This window comes from Sceloporus undulatus, chromosome 1, assembly GCF_019175285.1.
Source record: "Sceloporus undulatus isolate JIND9_A2432 ecotype Alabama chromosome 1, SceUnd_v1.1, whole genome shotgun sequence".
Lineage (NCBI taxonomy): Eukaryota > Metazoa > Chordata > Lepidosauria > Squamata > Phrynosomatidae > Sceloporus > Sceloporus undulatus.
The window spans coordinates 215,080,751-215,105,015 of record NC_056522.1 but is presented as its reverse complement, the minus strand read 5'-3'; the positions used below and the strand labels follow the sequence as shown (position 1 = coordinate 215,105,015).

Sequence of the window (24,265 nt, the reverse complement as noted above, 5' to 3'; positions counted from 1 at the left end):
CAACACACATCAACGGCCACCATCATGGGACTTGGCAGTCACAGGCTTAAGAGTTTTATAAGGTTGGTACTCCCATTCTGCACCTAGACATAGGTCTTTACTAGGCTGTGCTGGTACTAAGATCTATAATTAGGCTATTGTGCTCTAGGTTTCTATGCCACTTAGAGTGGGAGGCATGCATGGAATGGACATTTCCTCCATCTGTTTTTTTCTTGTCACAGCTTGCTCAGTGCGATGTGATATTTTGGTGATCCCTGACTCATATTCTTCTTGGGAGCTATTCCTGGGAGCATTTTTGTGGCATACATGAGTATTCCTTCTTTTTCAAAAGACGCCTCTCTTTGCTTTGTGTATTGTGTTTAATGTATCAGCTTCAAATTATAAGCATGCCATCTTGAAAATGTGTCCTTTTTACTTGATATTTTTTCTGATTTCCTTCACACTTGGGTGTCAATCCAGCTGTTATTGTTGTTGCTATACCTTCAAGTCATTTGCAATTTATGGTGATTCTTTCAGAGAGGTTTTGTCTTCCTTTGTGACTGAGAGCGTGTGACTTTCCCAAGCTACCCAGGGATTTTCATGGCTGAATGGTGATTTGAACCATGGTCTCCCAGAGTCCTAGTCCAACACTGAGACTACTGTACTACATTGGATCTTAATCCAATTTATAGTCCCAGCTAAAATAGACCCACTGAATAAATGGGAACTGCTTTATACTTGTATAGAGCATACAGTTCACATAAGCATGGGTGGGGGGGTACTTCCTGCTAGTTTGTCTACCAGCTTTTGGTAATGAGTTCAGCAGCTGAAGGAATAGATTGTAAAGCTGTCTCATGCTACTTTAGGTGTATTGCTTCCAAGGTGGCCTTTCCTTATAGCAAATATTTTCCTGCTTGAGCAATAGTGTGACTTGCTATTCTCCAGCAAAAGGTACATATAAGATGAAAATACTTTCAAACTTATAATAAGCAGAGAAACTATAATGAAAACACTGGTAGGAGGCCTTATTGCACTACACTATAGTACAAAAGAATATTTTAGGTTCTTAGAAAAATGCAAATGCCAGTATAATTTTGGGTTCTGCAGTAGTTATTACAAAGCCTTTTATTTTAAATTGGATTTAAAATTATATGTGTTGAAAGGGTGGAAGCATAGTGTCATGAAGGCTGCAGCTTTAGAAAAAGCCTTGAAATCCTTAAGTATAAAAAATTAAAGGTAGAAAAAACGGAATGGTGCATCTTTAGAAATATAACTTCAGTAAAAATAAGAAGAAAGAGCCAACATAATGTAGGGGTTTGAGCATTGGAGTTTGATTCTGGAGATCAGGGTTTGAATGAGGAATTAACCTTGGAAACCCACTGGGTGACCTTTGAGCAAGTCACATTATCTCAGCCTCAGAGGAAGGTGAAGGCAACCCCTTCTGAATAAATCTTGTCAAGAAACCCTATGATAGGGTCACCTTAGGGTAGGCAAAAATCAGAAATTACTTGAAGGCACACAGCACCAACAGCAAAGAATAAGAGGATTAAGAATGGGCCATAAAATATGAATACGAAATGACTTAGCTGAATCTATTTTGGACAAATTCCCATTAATCCAAAATCCTAAAGCAGAAACAGGAACAGAAACATATTTCCACATATCTTATTGAAAAGCAGGTGCTGCTAATTCATTTTATCTGTTGTTAATTTAGCACATTTTATCTATTTTTTTAAGAAAGAGAATTACAGAAACAAATACCAAACACTAGAGAGGAAATAACAGACATGCAAGTATTTGAACAGTTTTTTAAAGAAGGCAGACCCTGCCATTAGATATTTATTTATTTATTTATTTATTTATTTATTGTATTTAGATGTCACCCTTCAGCCCTAAAAGCTATCCGAACGGCTTACAATTATAAGAGTATTTTTTTAAATTTAAGGATTAAATTATTTTTAAAAGTTGCCATATTGAGATGAAGTAGAAGCAGACACCAATTATTATTATTATTATTATTATTATTATTATTATTATTATTATTTTAAAAAAGCATATTATCTCCCAGCATCTACTGACAGGCAAACCAAGTCCCTAATGGGTGACCAATTCAAGAAAAAGGATATTTTTTTTAAAAAAAAAATTGGTTTTCCAGGGCGGGGGGAGTCAAGTTCAGAAAGAGGTGCCTGCCTAAATAAAAAACTAACAGCTCTTGAAGGCCACCAGGAGCACCATTTGTTAAGACTTTTTCAGCATTGAGGAAATGGTCAGAGGCTTCTGAAGAGTTATGTTCAACAAAAATAGCCTTTGGGACAAGATACCACATTTGGACCACATTGTCCACATCCCAATATAGATACTTGTTCATAAATAAGTTCTGTCAGTATTAGAGAGATGTAAACCTCGAATACGCCTTGCTATGCTGAATCCACAAGTGATGTAGATTACATTGGGCCTAAGCAGATGGGCACGATAGCACCCGCAAAGCTTATTCTATCCTACCTCTGGTTCTGACCTGGATCAGTCCCTGGCCAATAACCTCTCGCTGCCATACTATGGAGCCACTGCCGCCATGTGCCCCTTTCCTACCTCCACTGTTGCATCTTCTCAGAAGATCTCCATCACGGCCCATAAGAAAGGAAAGGAATCACTTAGCTATACCCACATGGCCAGGCACCCCCTCCGAGGGCACAGGCTGTGATGGGGGTCTTTTGCGAAGATGACAGAGACATGTAAATGGTGCACGGGCACAGTAGTGTGCTGGCTGAAACTCCATGGCAAACAGTGGGGTTTTTTGCTCCAGACTAAGGCTCCTTTGGGGCAGGGTTGGTGCAGAATGGCCAGATTAGCATCTGGATGGCTGATTCCAACCCAAGGCTAATGACCTGTACACACGTGCAGGACGATGCTAAGCTGAAAGGAACACGGGCCTTTTGGCTATTAGACATGGACACCGTTAGATCAGTCTTGAATAAATGCCATCATCTTCATGGTGGGTCCTTTAAAAATGTTTAGGGCCACTAGGGTTCATTCTATCTTATCACAGCTTTATAGCTGAAAATGCCATAGCCAATGCATGGCTTTCTGCCTCTTTTGAAGGAAGTGTTCCGAAAACAGTCATTCTCAAACTTTGGTCCTGCAAATATTTAGGACTGCAACTCCTGGCAGCTGTAGCCAATGTGGCCAATAGTCAGGAATCCTTGGAACTGAAGTCCAAAACACTTGGATGGCCAAAGTTTGAGAACTACAGTTTTGAAAATATAAGACAGCATGCATTTCTAGTGGTGAAGATGAAGAACAAGCCTTGCAGGCGGCCTGTAGTGAAGGCAGCTTGGATGGGGCTTGGGGAAGGCTCTTCATGCAAGAGAAAGAATGAGATATACCTGTAATTAGGAGCCTAAATACCCTGAAGGCACCAGATCCATCTGATCTTGGAAGCTAAGCAGGGTCAGTCCTGGTTAATATTTGGATGAGAGACTACCAACAAAAACCAAGTCCTGTAGGCTATATTTCATAGGAAGGTACTGGCAAAAGCATCTCTGAGTATTCCTTGCTTTAAAAAACCTATGAAATTTATGAGGTCATTATAAGTCAACAGACAATCTGAAAACAGGTGTATGTGTATGTATACATACACACACACATCTAGGATACAGCACTCAGCATTCATTTCTAATGCTAAACAGTTGCTGCAGAAATGACCGTGTAGTTTGGCCATTACCAATATTAGTATTCTTGCTGTGCTTTCATCAAAAATGGCCTCGTAAAAGAACTGACTTCATCTTTTTTATCTTTTGTTTTTCATATGCTCTTTCATAATATCTGGTTTATTCCCATCATAGTAGTCATTGATTTTCCCCCCTGTTTTGTGTTCCAAAGCTCTATTCATGGTATTTTTCATTTTTCTTTCTAGATACATGTACAAAGGCTTTCTCCTTGACAATAGCAATTCTTGGAAGCTCTTATTGCCTGCCATCCTTTATAATAAATCTTTTGCTGTTAAGTAGAAATGCATTCAGAGGTGTGGGGGAGAAAAGGAACAGTCTGTCCCTGCATATTTATTTAGTCATGAGTCAGAAGCTAAGATTAATTTTATACCTGGCAGATATTCTGCCCTGATCCATGATTTGTTCTCAGGATCACACACTGGGTTTATTACATAGGTTGTTAATTTGTTGGTGGCTTTCTGAATCACTTTCGTTTAAATCTATTTGTGAATCTGTTTACATGAGCACTGACTCACTGGGTATTGTTAATAGCACACAATTGATTAGTTTTTCTGTCAAAGGACACCATCTGTGTAGCAACTGACCCTCTTAAAGTTGTGCTAATGATTTTGTTTATATGCTAGCTCGAGATGCAGGTGTTACTCACCTAACTATACAGACAGCATCGATGCAGCTGGGTCATCCAGTGTTTAGCCTCCACTCCTGATGTTGTGATCAGAGTAAACTTCTGCATCAGGCAGACTTGAATTTGTGGGGGCTGCATGTGCAGCTTAAAACTGCCCGTTTCCAGGCTTCTTATTTGGGTTAGTAATGCCCAAATTGGTAAATTTCTTTAACACAGAACTTGGAAATAATTACTTTTATTTTTTTACTCTCCAAAATTCCTCAACTCACACAACCATGGACATGCTGATTGGGGGATTTTGGGATCTGCAGCCCCATGTTATGTATGGGTGTGGCACGGAAACAGAATGGACAGAAAACTCACCCTGATTACTCAGAACTTCCCACTGTATGGTGCACTCAACACATGGAAATTCATCATATGCCCCTCTGTTCACGCTACATTTGTATATTTTCCTTTATGAAAGTGATTTCCTTATAATACTGTCCTTGGTGACTCATTCTTCATTTATCCTTTTATTCAAATCAATAAATTCAAAAGGCACAGCTTGAAATATTCAACAGTTGCTTATCTTTCCAATATCAAAAGTGGAGGAATAAAAATAGGAATTTAATGGTTTATCCTAGTTCAAGAAATTGACCCAAAGTTGACATTTTGGGGCTTTGTGGTATCAGAGAACATGTGACTGTTATTACAAAGGCTGGATGGAAATTGCAAAGCCTTTTTGCTCACACCAAAATGGCTTTTTTAATTTATAGTGTTTCTTTTAGGGAGCAAAGCTGGAAAATAAATAAGACCTTTATTCATCCTAAAATTTAAAAAGCATTCCATGTGAGTGGAATGGGGTAGGAGGAGAGGAGAGTGAAAATTAACCATACAATCTTGTGTTTGTCTGATCAGAAGTTATTCCCATTGAGTTCAAAGGGGCTTACTCCAAGTAAATGTGCCGAAAGATGAAAGAAGCAAAATATATGTAGGGTTGATGGGGCAGGGAGTCATTTCACAGAACCATTTTTTCTCAGCTACTATGTCCATTTCATCATTTTTATCAAATCACTGTTTCACTAACTAGAGCTATCATTAGCATTTTGGTTTTGTAAAGTAAGCCAAAAGCCATGAAGATTGCTCCTTCTTTACATCTTGGCCTGTAGAACTTTCACTCAGTGTCTTTATGTAATAGGCTATGTTTCACTTTTACAGATTAAATCTAGGAAGCCCTGTTTTTCAGATACACTTGTTGATGGCAGCAGATCTCTTTTGAATGTTGAATATTTGAGCACAATCAAGGATACTCTGCTCTTTAGTTATACTCTAAACTTATTTAATCTTCTTTCATGCCACTTAATGTTAAGCTTCCCTTTCATAATCAAATCTACGTCACTTGGAAGCTTGGGTATTGACTCTTGTTTTTAATATTTTAATTAGAGTTGTCCAGTATTAATTGTGAGTGTTTGAAGCATTTGGATCTGGAAAAAAAATCTGAACCTGTCAGCTAAATTTTAGGTTATTATCTGCATATACAAGCAGGCAGATTTCTGTGCATATAAACTCAGGGTCACAGGAAATGTGAAGCCATTGTCAGCATCTGACAACCAAGTGATGCAGCTAAGCAGTAAAGCTGTGGTACTCAAAATGGAGCAGTTATACAGAGAACAAAACAAATAGTACAAGAACCCAAGAATCGGAGGGAGCACTCCCTTAGCTAGGGGGAATTGCCAGTGGTCTTAGATGTCTCTACACTAATACACAGACCATGGGAAATAAAGAAAATGAACTAGAACTCTTAACACAGCAAAGAAAATATGATATACGAGGCATCACTGAAACCTGGTGGGATGAGTCTCATGACTAGAATGTAGTACTAAAGGGGTATAGCTTATTTCAGAGAAATAGACCAAACAGGAAAGGAGGAGGAGTGGGAATATTTTATGTCAAGGATATTTCCACCTGTCAAGAGATCGATGACTTAAAACCTAGGAGCCAGGTTGAAAATCAAAGGAGAGGGAAGCAACTTGATATCATTGTGGGGGTCAACTGCAGATTCCCAAGCCAGACTGACGACTTGGATGATGCCTTCCTAGAAGACATGACCACACGTTCAGAAAGATGTAGTAGTAATGTGTGATTTCAATATCCTGTTGTTTGTTAGAAGTGAAACTCTGACAAACATATAAGGTCCAACAAATTCCTTACTTTCCTTGCAGACAATTTAATTGTTAAGAAAGTGAAATAGGCAGCAAAAAGATCACCTATCTTAAATCTGATCGTAACCAACAGTGATGGCCTGATTAGTGGGGTGGAAGTGGCAGGATCCTTAAATGGTAGTGACCATATTATTCTGGAGTTTATTATACAGTTGAAAGTGGAAGCCAAACACAGTTAGATACAGATTCTAGACATTAAGACGGCTGAACAGGGATTTAAACCTTGGTCACTCACAGTTGTAATCCAAGCTCAGACCATTACATCACACTGGCAGTATGTAAATAGATCTATAGTTTAGGACTGTAGTTCAGGCTACGTACTTTCATATGCACTAGAGTCTTGGAGTGTATCGACACCACACAATTGTAACACTATGTTACCATTTTAACAGTCATGCCTCCATCCTAAAGAATCCTGGGGTTTATAGTTTGTAGGAGTAGTATTTAAGTATTTTCCTATCACCTCCCAGTTCATTCCTGAGGCAATGAACAAATAAAAACAATTAAAACAATACTGAGACTAAAATATTTTAAAGAGTAAAAATACTCTTTAAAAATCATAAAAGCAGTCTAAAACAATTGTCTAATCCAGTTTTAAAACAGTTAAAATGTTGATTTCAGACATCTAATGCTAGGTGGAATATTACCATTTTGACTGACTGCTGGAAGCTTAAAATAGATGGGGCAAGCTTAACTTTATTGGGTAGGGAGTTCCCTAGTTGAGGTGCTGCTTCAGACAATCCCCTGTTATGTGTACCCACCAACCTATGCTCATGAGGTGTTGGACCCACAAGAGGGCCAACTCTGAAGATCTGAAATTTCTGGGAGGCTCACATGGAAGGAGGGTGGTCTTTCAGATATCCTCATCTCAAGTCATTTAGAATTCTGTAGGTCAACACCAGCACCTTGAAAGCAAGTTGGAAGCCAGTGCAGTTCTTGCATGACTGGTGTTATATGGCTTCTAAAATACACATGTGATACCATTCTGGCTGTTGCATTTTGCACTAGCTACAGCTTCCAAACACTTCTCAGGGGTAGCCCTAGGTTGAGCAAATTACAATAATTTAATCAGGAGGTAACTAAAACATGAACTACTGTGGCCAGACTGTCTTCCTCAAGAAGGAAGGCACTTGCTACACCAGCTGAAGCTGGGCAAAGGTGCTCCTGGCCACCACCACAACCTGGCTTTCCAGGAGCAATGCTGGGTCCAAGAAAGCCCCAAGCTACAAACCTGACCTTTCAGAGGCATTGCAACTCCATCCAGAACAGGTTGCTGTCCGGGAATGCTGCCAGCAGACACTTGACAGTAGCTGATAACAGAGCCTTAGCACGGTGGAAGTGAAAGTAAAGCAGACCTTGCAAGGAATCAGTCTGAGAGCAGTCCGAGAAAACAAGCCGAGTTCAGAATTCCAGAAGTCCAAACGTTCCGAGAGTCAAGCCAAAGTCAGGATACCGAGAAACAACGTTGGTCAAACAGTCCAGAGATAACAAAGTCCGGTCCGAGGTCAAGGTAACAAAGAATCCAGATACTAGGAGCTAGTGCTAGCAGCAATCACACCGAGAGATCATGCAATAAACTCCAGCAACCAGCATTAGTCTCTCTCCCACTTAAGTAAGGGAAACTCTCCCTCATGCCACCTGAGGCTGGTTGGCTAATTGCCTCTCAGCAATTCTCTGTGATCTGCGCCTGCAAGCACTCTTGGCTCTTCTCTCTTTGAAAGAAGGCACCTGCATGCAACGTCGTCCCCAGAGTCCCCACTAGGCTGTGGTACCATAGGAGGCCTCTCTTCGGCACTAGGACCTGGTTGAACTTCCTCCTCTGGAGCTGGAGGCTCACAGCTGGGACCTGGCAGGGCAGGAACAGCATCTGGCGTTGCCTCAATCAGCCCTTTCTCTGGAGGAGACTCATCCTCCTCCTCATCCTCCGAGAGCTGATCTTGGCCGGCCATGACAGTTGCAATCTTAATCACAGGCTGGTTTTCCTATTGACCAGCATACTTCCATCTTGCCCTGATTAAACCTCAGTCTGTTCATCCACATCCAGTCCTTTGCTGCATCCAGACAACGTCAGTACTACAACCTCCTTGGCATCAGTTGTAAAGGGTGTAATCAGCATACTGATTACACCCAACCTCAAACTCCACATGACTTCCTCCAGAAGCTTCATATAGATGTTGAACAGTGTAGGGGACAGTATTAATCTCTGTGGAACTCTGCAGGCTAATGTCTAAAAGGCTGCATAACAGCTCATCCAGCACCACCTTTGGGAATGCTCAGCCAAAAAAAGACCAGACTACTGCAAGGCAATGCCCCAGTTCCCATGTCAGCCAGATGACCCACAAGGATACAATGGCTGATGGTATCAAATACTGCTGAAGGGTCCAGGAGGAGCAATGGGAGCTGGTGGACTCCATGTGTGTGGAATGCTGAATCAGCTTTTAATTGATGTTTTGATATGACTTTTAATATGACTTTTAATATAAATTTTAAGGAACTATAAAAGGGGCTGAATTCTAGCCCTCCCGACCGACTGAACACTTTGGATAGCTTTGTTAAAGTCTGGAATAAAAACCAAAGCAAATCTCTCACTGATATGGAAGCCATCAACTACCATTGCTAGGATGGCAGGAGGGGTCTTAAAAATGCAAGTTTAGCAAACAGTTTTGTAAAATATATTGAATATTGTTGCTCCTTAATATCAGTTGTTTTGATGTAAAGGAATAGTTTTTCAATTTTGAAAATTAAAATATTGGATTTCCCCCCCTCTCACTCATGCTTTTTTATCACAAGATGTAGTAAGAACAAGTACTCAGTGGGCATCTAAAGACCTGAAAAGTAATTAATACATTTCAATAGCTTTTTGCAGGGTTACTTTGACCCCAGCATGGTTTTCTGGTTATCTCAGTCATTCCAAAAAGGTATAATTTACTCTTAAAACTGTAAGAATACTGCCATCTACTTCTTTTTCACAAAAAGGTTGTGTTTATTTGTGCCTGTAACACCCAATTCCCATTTATATCTTGTTATGGTTAGAGACTACCTGGAAGGTAAATAGAAAAGTTTAAGGATTATTTCCCCCCACCGCTGTCCTTGGTGCATTCGATCCACTTGTTGATGGAGGGTGAAATAATATGCTATGCTATGCAGTATTAGTAAATGCATATTTTTGACATTACGTGGAAAGTAAAGGTGCCATAAACAAGCGGAAAAAAGTAGGATTTATTCAATTCACTTCAGAGTCTTGGCAGTTGGTGATGATAGTTTTGAGGTATAAAATTTTGTCGGAGAAGTGACAACTGAAAACATTCTGTTTTTGAGTTTTATTACATAACAAGTGTAACTGAATTCGTATGTTATTGAAATTTTCATTTTAAAAGGTTCTGCAAAATTTCAAGGTCCAGACATCACTGTTCAGTGTTAACTAAATGCAATTAAGCTAAATTGTATTGTTCCTGCATATTTTGTATTTTCTGGCTTTTTTCATAGTATCTTTGAGACCAAAGAAACACATTTAGAAGTCCCAATAGGCTATGAAACTGTGGGCATTCTGGCTGAATGAATGCAAACAGTATGCAGATGCATGGTGCCTGATTGCTCTGCCTTGTGCCAGGTGCAGCTAAACAAGCCACAAATCAAAGTTTGTTCTATGGTTTTCCTCTCTGCCTGTTGTAAGGAGGTGGAGTGGCAACAAGCCAGAGCACTGACTAATTCTGCTTTTGAATGGACTAACCATCTGTGGCTTATTTACCCACTTGGCTACAAGTAGGGATAACTGGACAGCCTGAATGAGCACAGTATTTGTTCTTATTAAGTCAAAGTGTCCATGGTTTCTTGGCTGAATCATGATGCCTGAACATGGCCAATGTCTATATCAAAGATTCTCTGGTAAAATAACTCTAATTTTCTGAATACTTGAGAAGTTTCTCAAAATAAGAATTTCACTTGCCCTTACTTAGGCAACCTGCTTCCTCAATTTTGTGATTAGGTCTCTTAATCCTTTTCTGTGATTTATGAAAGTAGCCATAAATTAGGTGTGTGTGTGTGTGTGTGTGTATCCTAGGCCAGTCAGCCACTTATTTATCAAACGCGCGCATACACGTGCACACACACACACACACTCTTGATAAATAAGTGGCTGACAGTTCTGACTGGACTAGGTTAGAGCCCTTAAAATGACAGCAATATATTTAGCAACATGGATTAGATTTTACACCATGTTAAACTTAATTGCTTAGATTGATTTAACACATACTTCTAAGGATTCTGTTATAATGGGATTTTAATTTTTCTTTCTTTCAAAAAGGGCAGGATATTTCAGATCCATAATATGAGGCTGCTTCTTAGTTTTCTTCTTTCCAAATTCCTCATTTGATGTTATCTGTGCAAATTGAAGTAGGCAGTAGGTATGCCTCTTTTCATTTTGGATGCCTCACTTAATTTAAACATAACTCAAGAACTTCATCACCTACAGCCTGAATTAAAATAATAGGTTTTTATTTTATTTTGCCACAGATGTTAATTAAGGTACCAGTGCCATAATGTTCATTGTCATCAGTGCTACTTTGTGAATAGTGACTACACTGATTTTAAATATATTTACACTTTTATACAATCATCACAGTCTGTTTTCCCCCCATATCATTTCATTCTGATCACATTACTTATATTTTTCTTTACACTTACATGTGTTTACGCCTCCACAGGATACAACATCATACACTTGATGAAATAGTTTTTAATCCATTAAAGTGTATACATTTGTTTTGCTTGAAAAGGTGCCACAAAACTTTTATTTTCAGTACATGACAGCCTATGCCATAATAACATTTGTGTCTGTTTTTTTTAGGGTGCTTCAAGGCTTTATTTTTTTAAGTTTTAACTGCAGTCTAAACATGGCTACCCCTCTGGAAATTGACTTAAACTGAGGACAGGCATGATTATTGTGTCACAGATCCAAATATAGAAACCAGGGCTGTTCTATCCTCTTTATATCTCTTCTCCATACATATTAACAGAAAAGTGGAATTGTCAAGATCTCAATTGTATATCAACTGTTCTTTGAGTCTACGGCCATGTTTGGTCAAGGTTAATGCAATGCTGCTTTGGACAGTGCAATTTATTTACAAGTTGGATTTATTCATTTATTTAAAATATTAATATGCTGATTTTTATCCAAATATTGGAAAACAATGTAATGACATGTCTATTTGGCTCCATCTGTGTAGCAGAAATAGCCCAGTTTGACACCACTTTAACTGCCATGGATCAATGGTATGGAATTCTGGGAACTGTAGTTTTCTAAGACATTTAGCCTTCTCTGTCAGAGAACTCTGGTGCCACAACAAACTACAATTCCCAGAATTCCATACCCTTGAGCCATGGCTGTTAAAGTGGTGTCAGACTGAATTATTTCTGCAGCACAGATGCAGCCCTAGTGAATGAGACTGCCTGTACCTGAGCTCATCTGTAGTTCCTATTACAATTGTGTCTTGGAAGGCAATGTTTCTGTCAACAAATCTGTCTTTGTTGACAGGGTTTATTTCCTCTATCCATGGGTCCCATTCTGCTGGCTCAGGGCCAGGAAACCCTGGGAACCGTAGTTTGTTGTGGTACCAGAGCTCTCTGACAGAGAAGGCTAAGGGTTTCCCAAAACTACAGTTGCCACAATTCCCTAGCATTGATCCAAGGCAGTTAAAGCGGTCTCAAACTGGACTATTTCTGCAGTGTGTTTTGGACTTTAGTGAGATTTCTTGTCTGTTGTTAGCTGGAAAGTTGTTACTTTCAGAAGCCACTGAGAAAGTATTGTATTAGCAAGAGTGCTCTGCAGGCACAGCTGACTGCTCCTGTCTATTAATCCACCTCTCCCCTTTAATGACATTATAGCCTCTATATGCACTCAAGAAAGATGTTCTCAGCAATGGAACAGAGTGGTAGAAAGTGCAGGCATCATTCTGCATTTCTAAGCAATAGAAATTTTGTTTGAAGTAGAAGGATGAAGGAGCCCTATTCAAATTCCTAAAAGCAAGGGGCATTCTGAAGACTGTTTGAATTTATTCTGTGGCTTACTACCACGCAGCACAATACAGCAGTGATGCATCCCTCATATAACACAACCCCAAATGCCCATGTTTTAAAGAACTTACATAATGGTAATTTCTTGCTTAGTGGAATCAGAGCGCTGGAAGGTGCATCAAGGCTCATCTAGTCCAATTGGTAATGTTGGAAAATTGTTGCTACAGCATCCATCATTGATGAACATCTAATAAAGGAAAATTAGGTCTTGATCCAACATCATGGGAGTGTTTGTTTCTTCTCCTTCCTCCTTCAGCTCCCATTTGCTTTTAGGAAACAATAGATTTTGAGGGTGTGTGGAGGACTGTATCCTTCCCTCTTTTTGCTGGCAAGAGCTGTTAATTGAATCCAACCAGTAGTATGCAAGAAAAAAAAATACCATTACTTATCCCAACTTATAAAAAACTTGTCATAAATTTAACAACTCTGGAGACCAGGGTTTGATTCCCAGCTCGCCCAAGAAACCCACTGGGTGACCTTGGGTAAGTCACATGCTCTGGACCTCGGGGAAAGCAATGGCAAACCACCTCTGAACAAATCTCGCAACAACAACAAACCATGATAGGTTTGCCTGAGAGTTGCCATAAGTCAGAAATGACTTGCAGGATGAAGGAGCATTCTAAATTCAAGCAGTCCTCAGAATGCCCCTTGCTTTTAGGAATTTGAATAGGGCTCCTTCATCCTTCTTTGCCTCAGCGTTCTCAGAAAAGGCAAAGGGTGCTCAGCCTCAGGAAAATGGAGCAGAGGACAGAACAGGGGAAATTCAGCACAGAATAAGTAAAGGGATAGTGCAGGAATACCTGTTTAATCTAAACGAATATACGTCTCCAGGACCAGATGAACTACATCCAAGGGTATTAAAAGAGCTGGCAAATGTAATATCGGAGCCATTTGAGAACTGGAGAACAGGAGAAGTCTCAGCAGACTGGAGGAGGGCAAACGTTGACCCATCAGAAAGGGGAAAAAAAGAGGATCCCAACAATTATCATCCAGTTAGTCTGACATCTATACCAGGAAAGATTCTAGAGCAGATCATTAAACAGAGAGTCTGTGAACTAGAAAGCAATGCCATCATCACAAAAAGTCAACATGGGTTTCAGAGAAACAAGTCATACCAGACAAATCTAATCTTTTTTTTTTTTTTTTTTGATAAAATTACCAGCTTGGTAGATGAAGGGAATGCTGTGGATATAGTATAGCAAGCCTTTTGACAGGGTTCCCCATGACATTCTTGCAAATAAGCTAGTGAAATGTGGGCTAGACAATGGAACTGTTACATGGTTGACTGGCCAAACCCAAAGAGTGCTCAACAATGGCTGCTTTTCATCCTGGAGAGAAGTGACCAGTGGAGGTCCCACAGGGCTCTGTCCTGAGCCCAGTGCTAGTCAACATCTTTATCAATGACTTGGATGACAGAATTATCAAATTTGCAGATGACACCAAATTAGGAGGAGTAGCTAATATTCCAGAGGACTGGATCAAAATTCAAAATTACCTGAACAGACCAGAAAGCTGGGCCAAAGCTAACAAAATGAATTCCAACACGGAGAAATGTAAGGTACAGCACTTAGGCAGAAAAATGAAATGAAAAGATATAGGATGGGTGACACCTGGCTGAATAAAACTACATGTGAAAGGGATCTGTGAGTCCAAGTAGACCACAAGTTGAACATGTGTCAACAGTGCAATGCGGCAGCTAACAAGGCCAATGCGATTTTAGGCTGCATCAATAGAAGTATGGCGTCTAGATCAAGAGAAGTATTAGTGCCACTATATTCTGCTCTGGTCAGGCCCCACCTGGAATATTGTGTCCAGTTCTGGGCACCACAATTCAAAAATGACATTGAGAAACTGAAGTGTGTCCAAAGGAGGGCGATTAAAATGGTGAAGGGTCTGGAAACCATGTCATATGAGGAACGACTTAGGGAGCTGGGGATGTTTAGCCTGGAAAAGAGAAGGTTAAGAGGTGATATGATAGCCCTGTTTAAATATTTGAAGGGGTGTCATATTAAGGATGGAACAAGCTTGTTTTCTGCCTCTCCAGATAATAGGACATGGAGCAATGGATGCAAACTATAGGAAAAGAGATTCCACCTCAACATTAGGAAGAACTTCCTGACAGTAATATCTGTTCAACAGTGGAACACATTCCACGTGAAAGGTGGTGGAGTCTCCTTCTTTGGAAGTCTTCAAACAGAGGCTGGATGGCCATCTGTTGGAGGTGTTTGATTAGGTATTCCTGCATGGCAGAAGGAGGTTGGACTGGATGGCCCTTGAGGGCTCTTCCAACTCCAGGATTCTATGAAAGGTATGTTTGCCATCAGTTTAATACCAGGGGTGTAAAGAATATTCTCAGGTGTTCGTGTTCTTAGCAAGAAAGGGTATCTCAACATACTGAAACACACTATCAAAAAAGTGGTTTACTGGTATGACATTTTTCACATAGTGCCAAAAATTGTATGCAGAGAAACATTGGTCCATATTTTACATCACTGACTTAGTAATGCATACATAAGTAACTTCCCCTGGGCCACTGCACACCAACTTTCTTCATCAGGCATCAGCTGCACCAAGAGAAGGAGGTCTGTTCTGATGGCCATTGGTATGCAGGAGGATGACATTTCCACCCCTTCCCAACAGGAGTCATTCTGATTGCCATAGCCTAGGAGGTGGCTGGAGGAGTTATCCTCCTGTGAGCAAACCAGACCTCCTCTTCTCAGTACAGCTGGTGCCTGTCAAAGTAGGTTTAGGAGACCCCCCAGAAATTAGAAAAAAAATGATTGGAAAATGCAGAAAAATACAGTGGGGAGAATTTTTTTAAATAATAATAATAATAATAATAATAATAATAATAATAGGTGCACATTTAATTTGATTTTTTAAAAAACAAACTTGCTAAAGCAACAAAGCTTAATCCATGCCAAAATGATGTGTTAATGCATGACTGGTTTTGAAAGATGTGATTATTTTACTTACAGGGTATGGTTACTGGCTTGTGAAAGTTCATTATAGGGATAACAAAGGGTTGGCTAGTCTTACTATATTTGTACAACATTTTCCTCTTTGACACAAAAGAGCATAGCTGCATCCAATAACGCTGACTTTTAGTTTCCTTATAAGTTTCTGTGCAACTAATACTTCTCATTGAATTCCTGCTCAGGCTCCTTAGCCATTATGGTACTCTCATTTTGATTTTACTCCCTTTCTTTCTTTCTTTCTTTCTTTCTTTCTTTCTTCTTCTTCTAGATACCCCTTCACAGAGGGTACAATTTATTTTGGGAACAGAAGATGATGACGAGGAGCACATTCCACATGATCTGTTCACAGAACTTGATGAACTTTGCTGGCGTGAAGGAGAGGATGCTGAGTGGAGGGAAACGGCCAGGTGAATGCATGTGTCCATGATGTTCTCTGCTTAGCATTGAAGAATCTGGCAGGACCATTCAAAGAAACAAGGAAAAACTGCTCCCCAAATGACCATTTAGATTTGAACCAAGAGTGCTCTTTAAATCCTCAAACGTCAGTGACATTTCTCTTTGAAGCCAGATGTTTTCACATCTGGATTTAATATTTTGTAGGTCAGAGTGTGTTTGGAGGAAATTAATGAAAATGGCAATGAATAAAAGTATTAATATGAAATATCTTTATCTAGATCCCCCCCTTTTTTCTGATGAAAATGGTGGACATATTTTAAATTTATTTCTGGCGACAAGCAGATTGAAGTAAATGTGAATGTACTCTGGATTTAAACTGATACTCCAACAAATAGCAAAGTTAGAAATATAGATCGGCCCCTCATAAGTCTTTTGATTGAACTTACATTTTTCTGGTTAGATAACATAATATAGTGAATGACTACTATTTACTGTAATGAGGTAGAAGAAGCATTACATAATGCTTTTTGCAGCACTAATCCTGAAGTAATAGGCTTTCAGGGTAAATCCTAAATCTAACACAGTTCCAGTAAAGCAGGCATTGATCTGCTGATAACTCCTGGGAATGTGGAGGGAGGCATTCCTTACCCTCAGCTAATAAAGATATTCTCAGAATGTTGTTCTCCTTGATTGTCTGTGGCAGACCATTATTTTGCATACTAACCTACAGGATTGTGGTGTATGTAATCATTGTCAGAGAGCTTTTTATTTGGGGTGTGTGTATCCTATTTATGTTTTTTAACTTTTGCATTTTAAATGAAATTTTATGCTGTTTTAATGAGATGATATTAATTATTATTAAATTATCTGCTTCGGAAGAGCCAACACTAATACACACACACACACACACACACACACACAGGCACACACACTAAACTAGTTTTATTTGTGAGCTGCCTTGGGTTCTACTCCAGGAAAAAGGCAGCATAGAAATAAAATAAATAAGATAAGATAAACAAATTATGTATCCAAATTCTCATTCTGATTTTCTTGGAGCAATGCTGTAATATGAAAGCTATAAATAACAAATGTCTTAAAAAAAGAAGAAGACAACATTATCTAACCAAAAGAAATAAAACACAAATAGACCCATGGGTCCAGCTTTAGTTCAGCTAGACTTCTTATTACACTTGCTGTGGGTTTTACCTGCAGCAGATAGACCCATATTTACTCCAAGTCTTAATATGATGAGCACAGTCCTATTCTCAGCAAATGATGATGGACTGATTGGAGACATGAGCCATATTCATATTTGTATTTGCTCAGTTTCCAGTTGTATTTAGCATGCTTTTCCATGGTATATCTGCTGTGGAAGAGCCAACACTTACTAGGAATGGTATGCTATCTGGAATAAAAATAATGCACCATTTATGATGGCCATTTGACTGCCTTTTACATAGTACAGAAATGAAGAGCACACATGAGTACACAGAGATGAGTACACATGACTAGTGTAGGATCAATTCATTGCTGAGCCATGAAGCTTCTTAACTGCCATCTTCCAGCTTCCCTTTACTCTCAGCTCTTTGTGGAGGCAATAGGACATCAACAACATTGACAAATGGCAGCAAATAAAATAACATATGCCTTATACAGTCTAAATCCAATTTCTAATTCAAATTAGAGAAGACCAATTGAATCAGTGATCAGTGGGATTTAAATGAGTATCATGTTACTATCTGGCAATTGATTCATTGGGTCTGCTTTGGTTCAAGCTGTCAATAGCTCAAAGGTGAGGCTTGTGTCCCTGTAATACCCAGCAGCCCTGGCCGGTGTAGTTCCCCAAGAGAAATTGCTATGTAAACTCTTTTTCTTTTCTCAGGTGGCTGAAATTTGAAGAAGATGTCGAAGACGGAGGAGAGAGGTGGAGTAAGCCATATGTTGCCACTTTGTCACTTCACAGTTTGTTTGAAGTGAGAAGTTGTATCCTCAATGGCACAGTGTTACTAGACATGAGAGCAAATTCTTTAGAAGAAATTGCAGGTAAGCAAGAGTACCACACAGTAAAATATAAGTGATGGTATTCCTTCATACCATCCTCAAAATAAATAGAACCATCTCAATTTTGTAACAGGGAATAGCGTTTTTTAAAAAAGTGTTTTATATATAGTCTGTCCCTGGTGATCATATTTCCAGAATTATCATGAAGGCACAGAGGGTTACAGGTTGTGGGAAGGAATTTTCAAGGTGAAGAAATTCTTGGTAGGGTGTGATTGTTCTTGAAGCGAAGATGCTGGTTACCAGAAGGGCAGGAAGGAAATTGCAAATCAGGAGAGCTGTTGAAGATGAGTGCTTTTTTGGTGTATTTCAAATACATAAACATGACTGGGACAGGCCATGAAAGAAGCATCATTAATGAATATGTTGTGAAGGATGTGATTTTTATAAGGAGAACTGTCTTGAATGTTTTAGAGCAGAACCAGGAATTGGGCAGCCTGCCTGATCCTTTCAATCTGCACCTCCCAGCCACTCCTTGCTGGCATTGCCCCGGAGTTACAATCCAGCAACTTCTGGAGGGCTACTAGATCAGTTGAAAGCAAAAAGGCATCAATGCTTGGATTTTTTAAAATTAATTATGGGTAGAGGGAAACTCTGAAGTGAATGCTTGCTTTCATCTTGTTTCTTGACCTATGCATTTCAAGCCTTTTCTGCTTCCTGACTACAGACATCACTTCCTCCTTGTCTCCAAAGCATTAGTGTTATTTTTTTACAACCCTTTGTTTGACAAGCAAGAATCCATGAGGCTTTTTAGCTTCTCTCTCTCTCTCTCTCTCTCTCTCTCTCTCACACACACACACACACACACGAGTCAGCATTAGGGACTATCTGCTTCACTATTTCTGATGGATTTCTTGCAACAATAAACATAAGTTTTATTTTTTAACCCTAACAGAACATCCTTCATATTTTTATTTTGTTTTATACTAGAATCTTATATTACTCATATACATTACACTCTGCTTAACAGGAATACCAATATTTCCTACAGGATTTTCATTCCTGCTTAAATAAATGGAGGGGAAAAAATAAATGTTCAAAATAAGAAGCACATGAGTGATGTGAACATAAGAAACCAAAGTAGTCAGTTAAGCATTAGTAAGTTGGGCAAAACATTTCCATGAAGTATCTTTAATCTACTACTGGAAGATTTCAGCTGATAGACTCATAGACAAACACTCATCTGACTCATTGGAGATTATCAGATGGGGGGAAGGGGGCAAAGGATGGGATTACTCCCGTCCTTATCCCACCCTTTTCATGCAATTGTGTGAAAGACTTTCAAACGGTGTTGCACTTATCCTGTCATGAAGTGGAGGTGTCCTGTCACTTTTGAATAACAGAAATTCCCATTAATACAAAATGACAGGAGAGATTCCCATGTAAACACTGTGTTCAAACATTTGAGTTAAAAAAATGTCAGAAAAATATACAAATATATATTTTTAAAAGTGTGTTTTGGATAACTGGTCTTTGCCAGATGTATCTCTCCCTTTAGTCTGTCCCTCTGTTGTACAGCTGAGTTAGGTTTGTCCACACAACAGAGTGTAACAAGTGCAGTCTTTGACTTATATTTTATGAACAACAAATCTTTTCCAGCAAGATCTATCACAAACTCCTCAGTTTTAAATGTAGTTTGTCATGTAGCTGCTGTTTGAGAAGCAAAACTCCCTTATGAACAGAGACAGTTGAAAGGGTCTATCTAGATTTTATTGGCTATAGCCATATTCTATATAAACTCTGCTTCATTGTGCAGATTTTGCTCAGTTCTCTTGGCACTGCAGTTCTACACACATATGTTTGAAAGCCCAACCAAATTGAACTCAATGAAACTTTTCAAGTACAGGTTGACTATCCCTTTCTTAATTCTGAAATCCTCCAAAATCCAAAATTGTCCACATGGAGGGCTGAGATGATGACATCTTCACTTTCTGATGGTTCAGTGTGTAAAAACTTTGTTTGGTACACAAAATTATTTAAAATATTATGTATAAAATTACTTTCAGGCTATATGTATAAGGTTTATATGAAACATAAATGAGTGTCATGTTTTGACTTGGGTTCCATTTCCAAGATATCTCATTATGTATATGCAAGTATTCCAAAATCTGAAAAAAAAATAAAAAATACTTCTGATCCCAAGGATTTTGGATAAGGGAGAACCAAACTGTCCTGTGTCACTGGATTAGATGTTCCAGCAATTAGCCCATATTGGAGCAGGGCAAAATATTTGGATAGTTTGTGAGAAATAGATGGTATAGTTATTGGATGATTTCAAATGCAGAGTTTGGAAATCAGTTTTGGAACATCCTGTGGGCTTACTGAATAGCATTTTGGTGGCAGGACCTAGATATAGTCTAACTTATCCCTGGTGCTGGAAAATCACTACATCCAACATTAAGAGTCCTAATGGTAATAATCCTGAATTACATACAGAAGATTCCTGGATGATTCAGTGATTACAGGACCCAAGCAAGTTTTTTTTTTTTTAAAATGATGAGAGAAATATTTGCACGGCAAGGGAGTTTATTTATTTATTTATTTTGGAGACAACACCTGAAACTCCTCATTTTCTGGCTGGGTTTTTAGTGCTGTAGTGCCCCTGCCCCCACCTCAGAATTGGGAAATCTCTCCCCCCCTTTCCCCCCTTGCTTGGGTCCTGTAATTGCTGAACCACCCAGGAATCTGCTGTCTGTAACTCAGGATTACCGTTAGGACTCTTAATGTTAAATTCAGTGATCTTCCAGCAGCAGGAATGAGTCAGACTACATCTAGGCCCTGCCCTCTCTCTATTGCTGCCAGGCAGCTGTCAGTCAGTGTCAGTCAAATAAGAGTGCTGTATTTTCATTAACTTTACAAAACATTCTTCATTTTGGAATCCCTATTCCCTGAAACTGTGTGACCTACAAGACAGATAGACAGACAGGCAGGCAGGCAGTGTTTGTGATCTGTTCATAGTGTCCTTTGGCTGTTTAAAAAAGTTACTTGTTCTTGATTCTGACAGCATTAGGCTTCTTCCTCCACTCTTCCTGATTTTAGTGAAGGTGGTTTTAGTAGCTTCTACTTATTAGAATTTGTTCTTAATGTGTATGGCTTTATCTTTTTTTAAAAAAAAATTACTGGTTTTATCTTGAGTGATTTGTATTGCTTTCTGTTGAGCTGTGTTACAGATGTGTTAATTAAATTTACAAAAATCACACATACACATATAGGTTTATATACATAGCAACTTATATGTGTGATTTTTGTAAATCACTTGCATGTGTGCTGGTTACAGATTCTACTATTATAATGTGCTCTCCATGGTGACTTGAAAACTGGTGTTGAATAGAACTGTTGTGGGATAGGGGCTTTCTAGTTTTCATTGGGGCCAGAAGACCAGAAAATATTGTCAAAACTCTGTACAGTTGCCCATGATATCATGAGATCTGGTGCCTTTTCACAGTACACAGCTATAGCACTAATATTACAGTTTAACTCCTACATTTCAATCCAGTGAATGGTGTCCCTTATAAAAAATGGAAAATCAAGGTTTGATATTTGAAATTTATATTTTTTTGAACATTTTGAAACCGTGGATGCTTGATTCTCTGTATAAAAAATCTGTGTATAAGAAGGGCTGACTGTACAGTGGTGTAGTAAAATGCTGACCTTTATTTAAAATGGCAAAAATCAAAGGCACGTTACAGACCGCCCGTTTGGGGCGGCCTGTTACTGGCCCTTTCCCCACTGGATCGGGGCCTCAGCTGCCAGAACGGCAGCCTCTGAGGCCCCGATCCACCGCTTTCCTGGCCGTGGAGAAGCGGCAAAAGGCCGCTTCCCTGCGGCCTGGAAAGAGGTATCCTTGGGGCTTCAAGCCCCAAGGACACCCCAACGGCGGCAGGGACTCTCTGATTTGCGTCGCTGGTTCAGCCTTCACATGGCTGCGCCAGCGATGCAAACCAGGAAGGAGCTCCGTTTTGGAGGTCTTTCCTGCTCTGCCGAAAGGGCGCACTAAGCGCCCTTGCGCGGCACGACGATGTCATGTCTGCGCCGCCCCATTTGGAGGCAGCGCGTTCGTGATGTCGTCATGGCAGCCCCCATGTGGAAGGGGCAGCACCATTTTGTACGGACTCAGTCCGTACTAGGGCTAGGGGTGTCCGGAAGCGATGCCCCTTTTTTAACCCTAGTACGACGGACCTGAGTCCGTAGTTTAAGGCCCGTCTGTAATGGGCCTATGTTTGCTTTTTGGAATGTATATATATTTTTAATATTTTCAAGTCTGGCTGTAAAGTGAAAATGAACAAATACAATTGTAAGGGGTACTAGATGAATAATTGTAAACATAGTATCTTTATACAACTGTTTTGAACTGAGTAACAAATACACCAGAAAAACTAGTTGTTGCATCTCCCATTGTTGAGCTAGATTGCTTTCTTTGAATCCAGGTGAACATGGCTTTCCTCCTGCTCTATTTTGGTGTTGGCCATTATTCACATGCCCATTTCTAGGCCTGGAACTCTTTCCTCAGCACAGGTTCTACCCAGCTGAGTTCCTATTGGAACTCAGCCTTCTCCCTTCCAGCCATCTTTTGAAGAAGATGAAAGCAGAAATAAATACTATAGTGAGAATGCAGATCTTGAGAAAGATATTTTTTTTGGATAATAACTCCCAAAATTTCTAATGGCCTGAAAAACTGTTTTTTACTATGTTTTGCTTAACTGTGCTAGAGAGGAAAAATGTGTATGACTGAATAATAAAATGATACAAAACAACAATAATAGTAATACCAACAACACCAACAACTCAACATGACTATTGAAAATGTTTTTTTTTAAAAGCAGTTTTGAGGACTGTTTTTGATTTGGACATACATCCTTGTGCAATTGGTATTATTAAATGTTAGCTCTGACTGTAAAGAAAAGAAATGATCACAAGATTCTGAAGGAGTGCCTGACAGTAACAATGAAGAGTGCTAGGAATTTAGAGCTGCAGATGAACTGGACTTCTATACCAAAATGTGGGTTAGCATAGTACTGTTAGAATACTGTAGTATTCTACCAGATGTATTCTAACTGTGGATGTTGGGGGGATGGGTTGCGCTTCGCATAGCTTGTAGAGATTGTGATATGTAGTACTAGGCTGGACCAGGTGTGAGTTATCTAGTGTCCTTGAGAGGCTGGTCTGCAGAGACTTGGAATGCAGTTTCGTTTCTCAGGGGATAGGGATGGAGGATGGGAACTAGTGCTGGGAAGGAGGGGTCCTGTTGCGTGGGCTTTTGCTGTGGGTGGAGTGCTTTGGCTTCGGGGGGGGGGGGCTTATGCATTGCTTTGGCTGGGAGGGGTCAGTCTCAGCTTAGAAGCTGGGTGATGAGACATGGCTGATCTTGGAACTTTCAATAAAGTTCTGTTGTTTCAATAAACAAGCTGACTGGTTGATTGTCCAGGATTCTGGTCCCACATTCTGATAGTAAGCTCTGGTCCCACACTCTGACACTCTGATCTGAGTAAATATGAGAGAGCGCACACAGTCTGCCCACCTACTGATCTACTTACAATCTGTACTTTTCATGGACCATGTTAGCAGGGAGGTCAGACCTTTGCTATCCTTATTAACTTGTTTTACCAACAAGTTAACTGAGAGGTCATATACATGGTCATTTCAGGACAGGAGGCTTGGAACAAAACCAAATACATTCAGCTGCCTTGCCAGCCAGAATGAATCTGATGAGTCCATCAGATTACGGAAGCTGTTTGTAACAATAGCTGTAAAACCATTTGGCAGCCAGGACCCAGACTGGATAGATCTTGGTCTCAGCCCAGATATATGCTGTCTAGAAACTTCATTTGGAAATGTTTCATTCTTATGGATGCTGAGAAGTTAATGGCATTAGCAGTTTCTTGCCATCAGTCTGTTTTTTATGAGTAGTTTACAGATTTGTGTATTGCAAAACTATTTTGAAGTTGTATGTTTAATTTGGGCAATTAAGAGAGATTAAGTGTAGCTCCAGTTTTAGTTTGCATTATAACATCTCCTGGTTGCAAGTTAGCTTCTGAGCAAGGTACTAAATTGATTGTTACCTTTAAAACCCTATGCAGTTTTGGTCCGGATTACTTAAAGTATTTCCTTCTCCTTTGTAATCTGCCCCAAACACTGAGGTTTTCAATCAGCCAGGACTAGGCTGACAACTGTTACCCAGAGGATACTTTGTTTAGCAGCCCCCAGATTGTGGAATTACCTAGTAGA

The 24,265-nt window shown here is 39.6% G+C and overlaps 1 protein-coding gene across 1 annotated transcript in view; it reads left to right on the top strand.

Annotated features, from left to right (window-relative positions):
- The window catches only part of SLC4A10 (solute carrier family 4 member 10), a 221,870-nt gene that overhangs the window by 90,484 nt on the left and 107,121 nt on the right, over window positions 1-24,265 (top strand). The window contains 2 exon segments of the mRNA XM_042475963.1: window positions 15,855-15,993; window positions 17,865-18,025. Of these exon segments, the coding sequence (XP_042331897.1) occupies window positions 15,855-15,993; window positions 17,865-18,025 (300 nt within the window).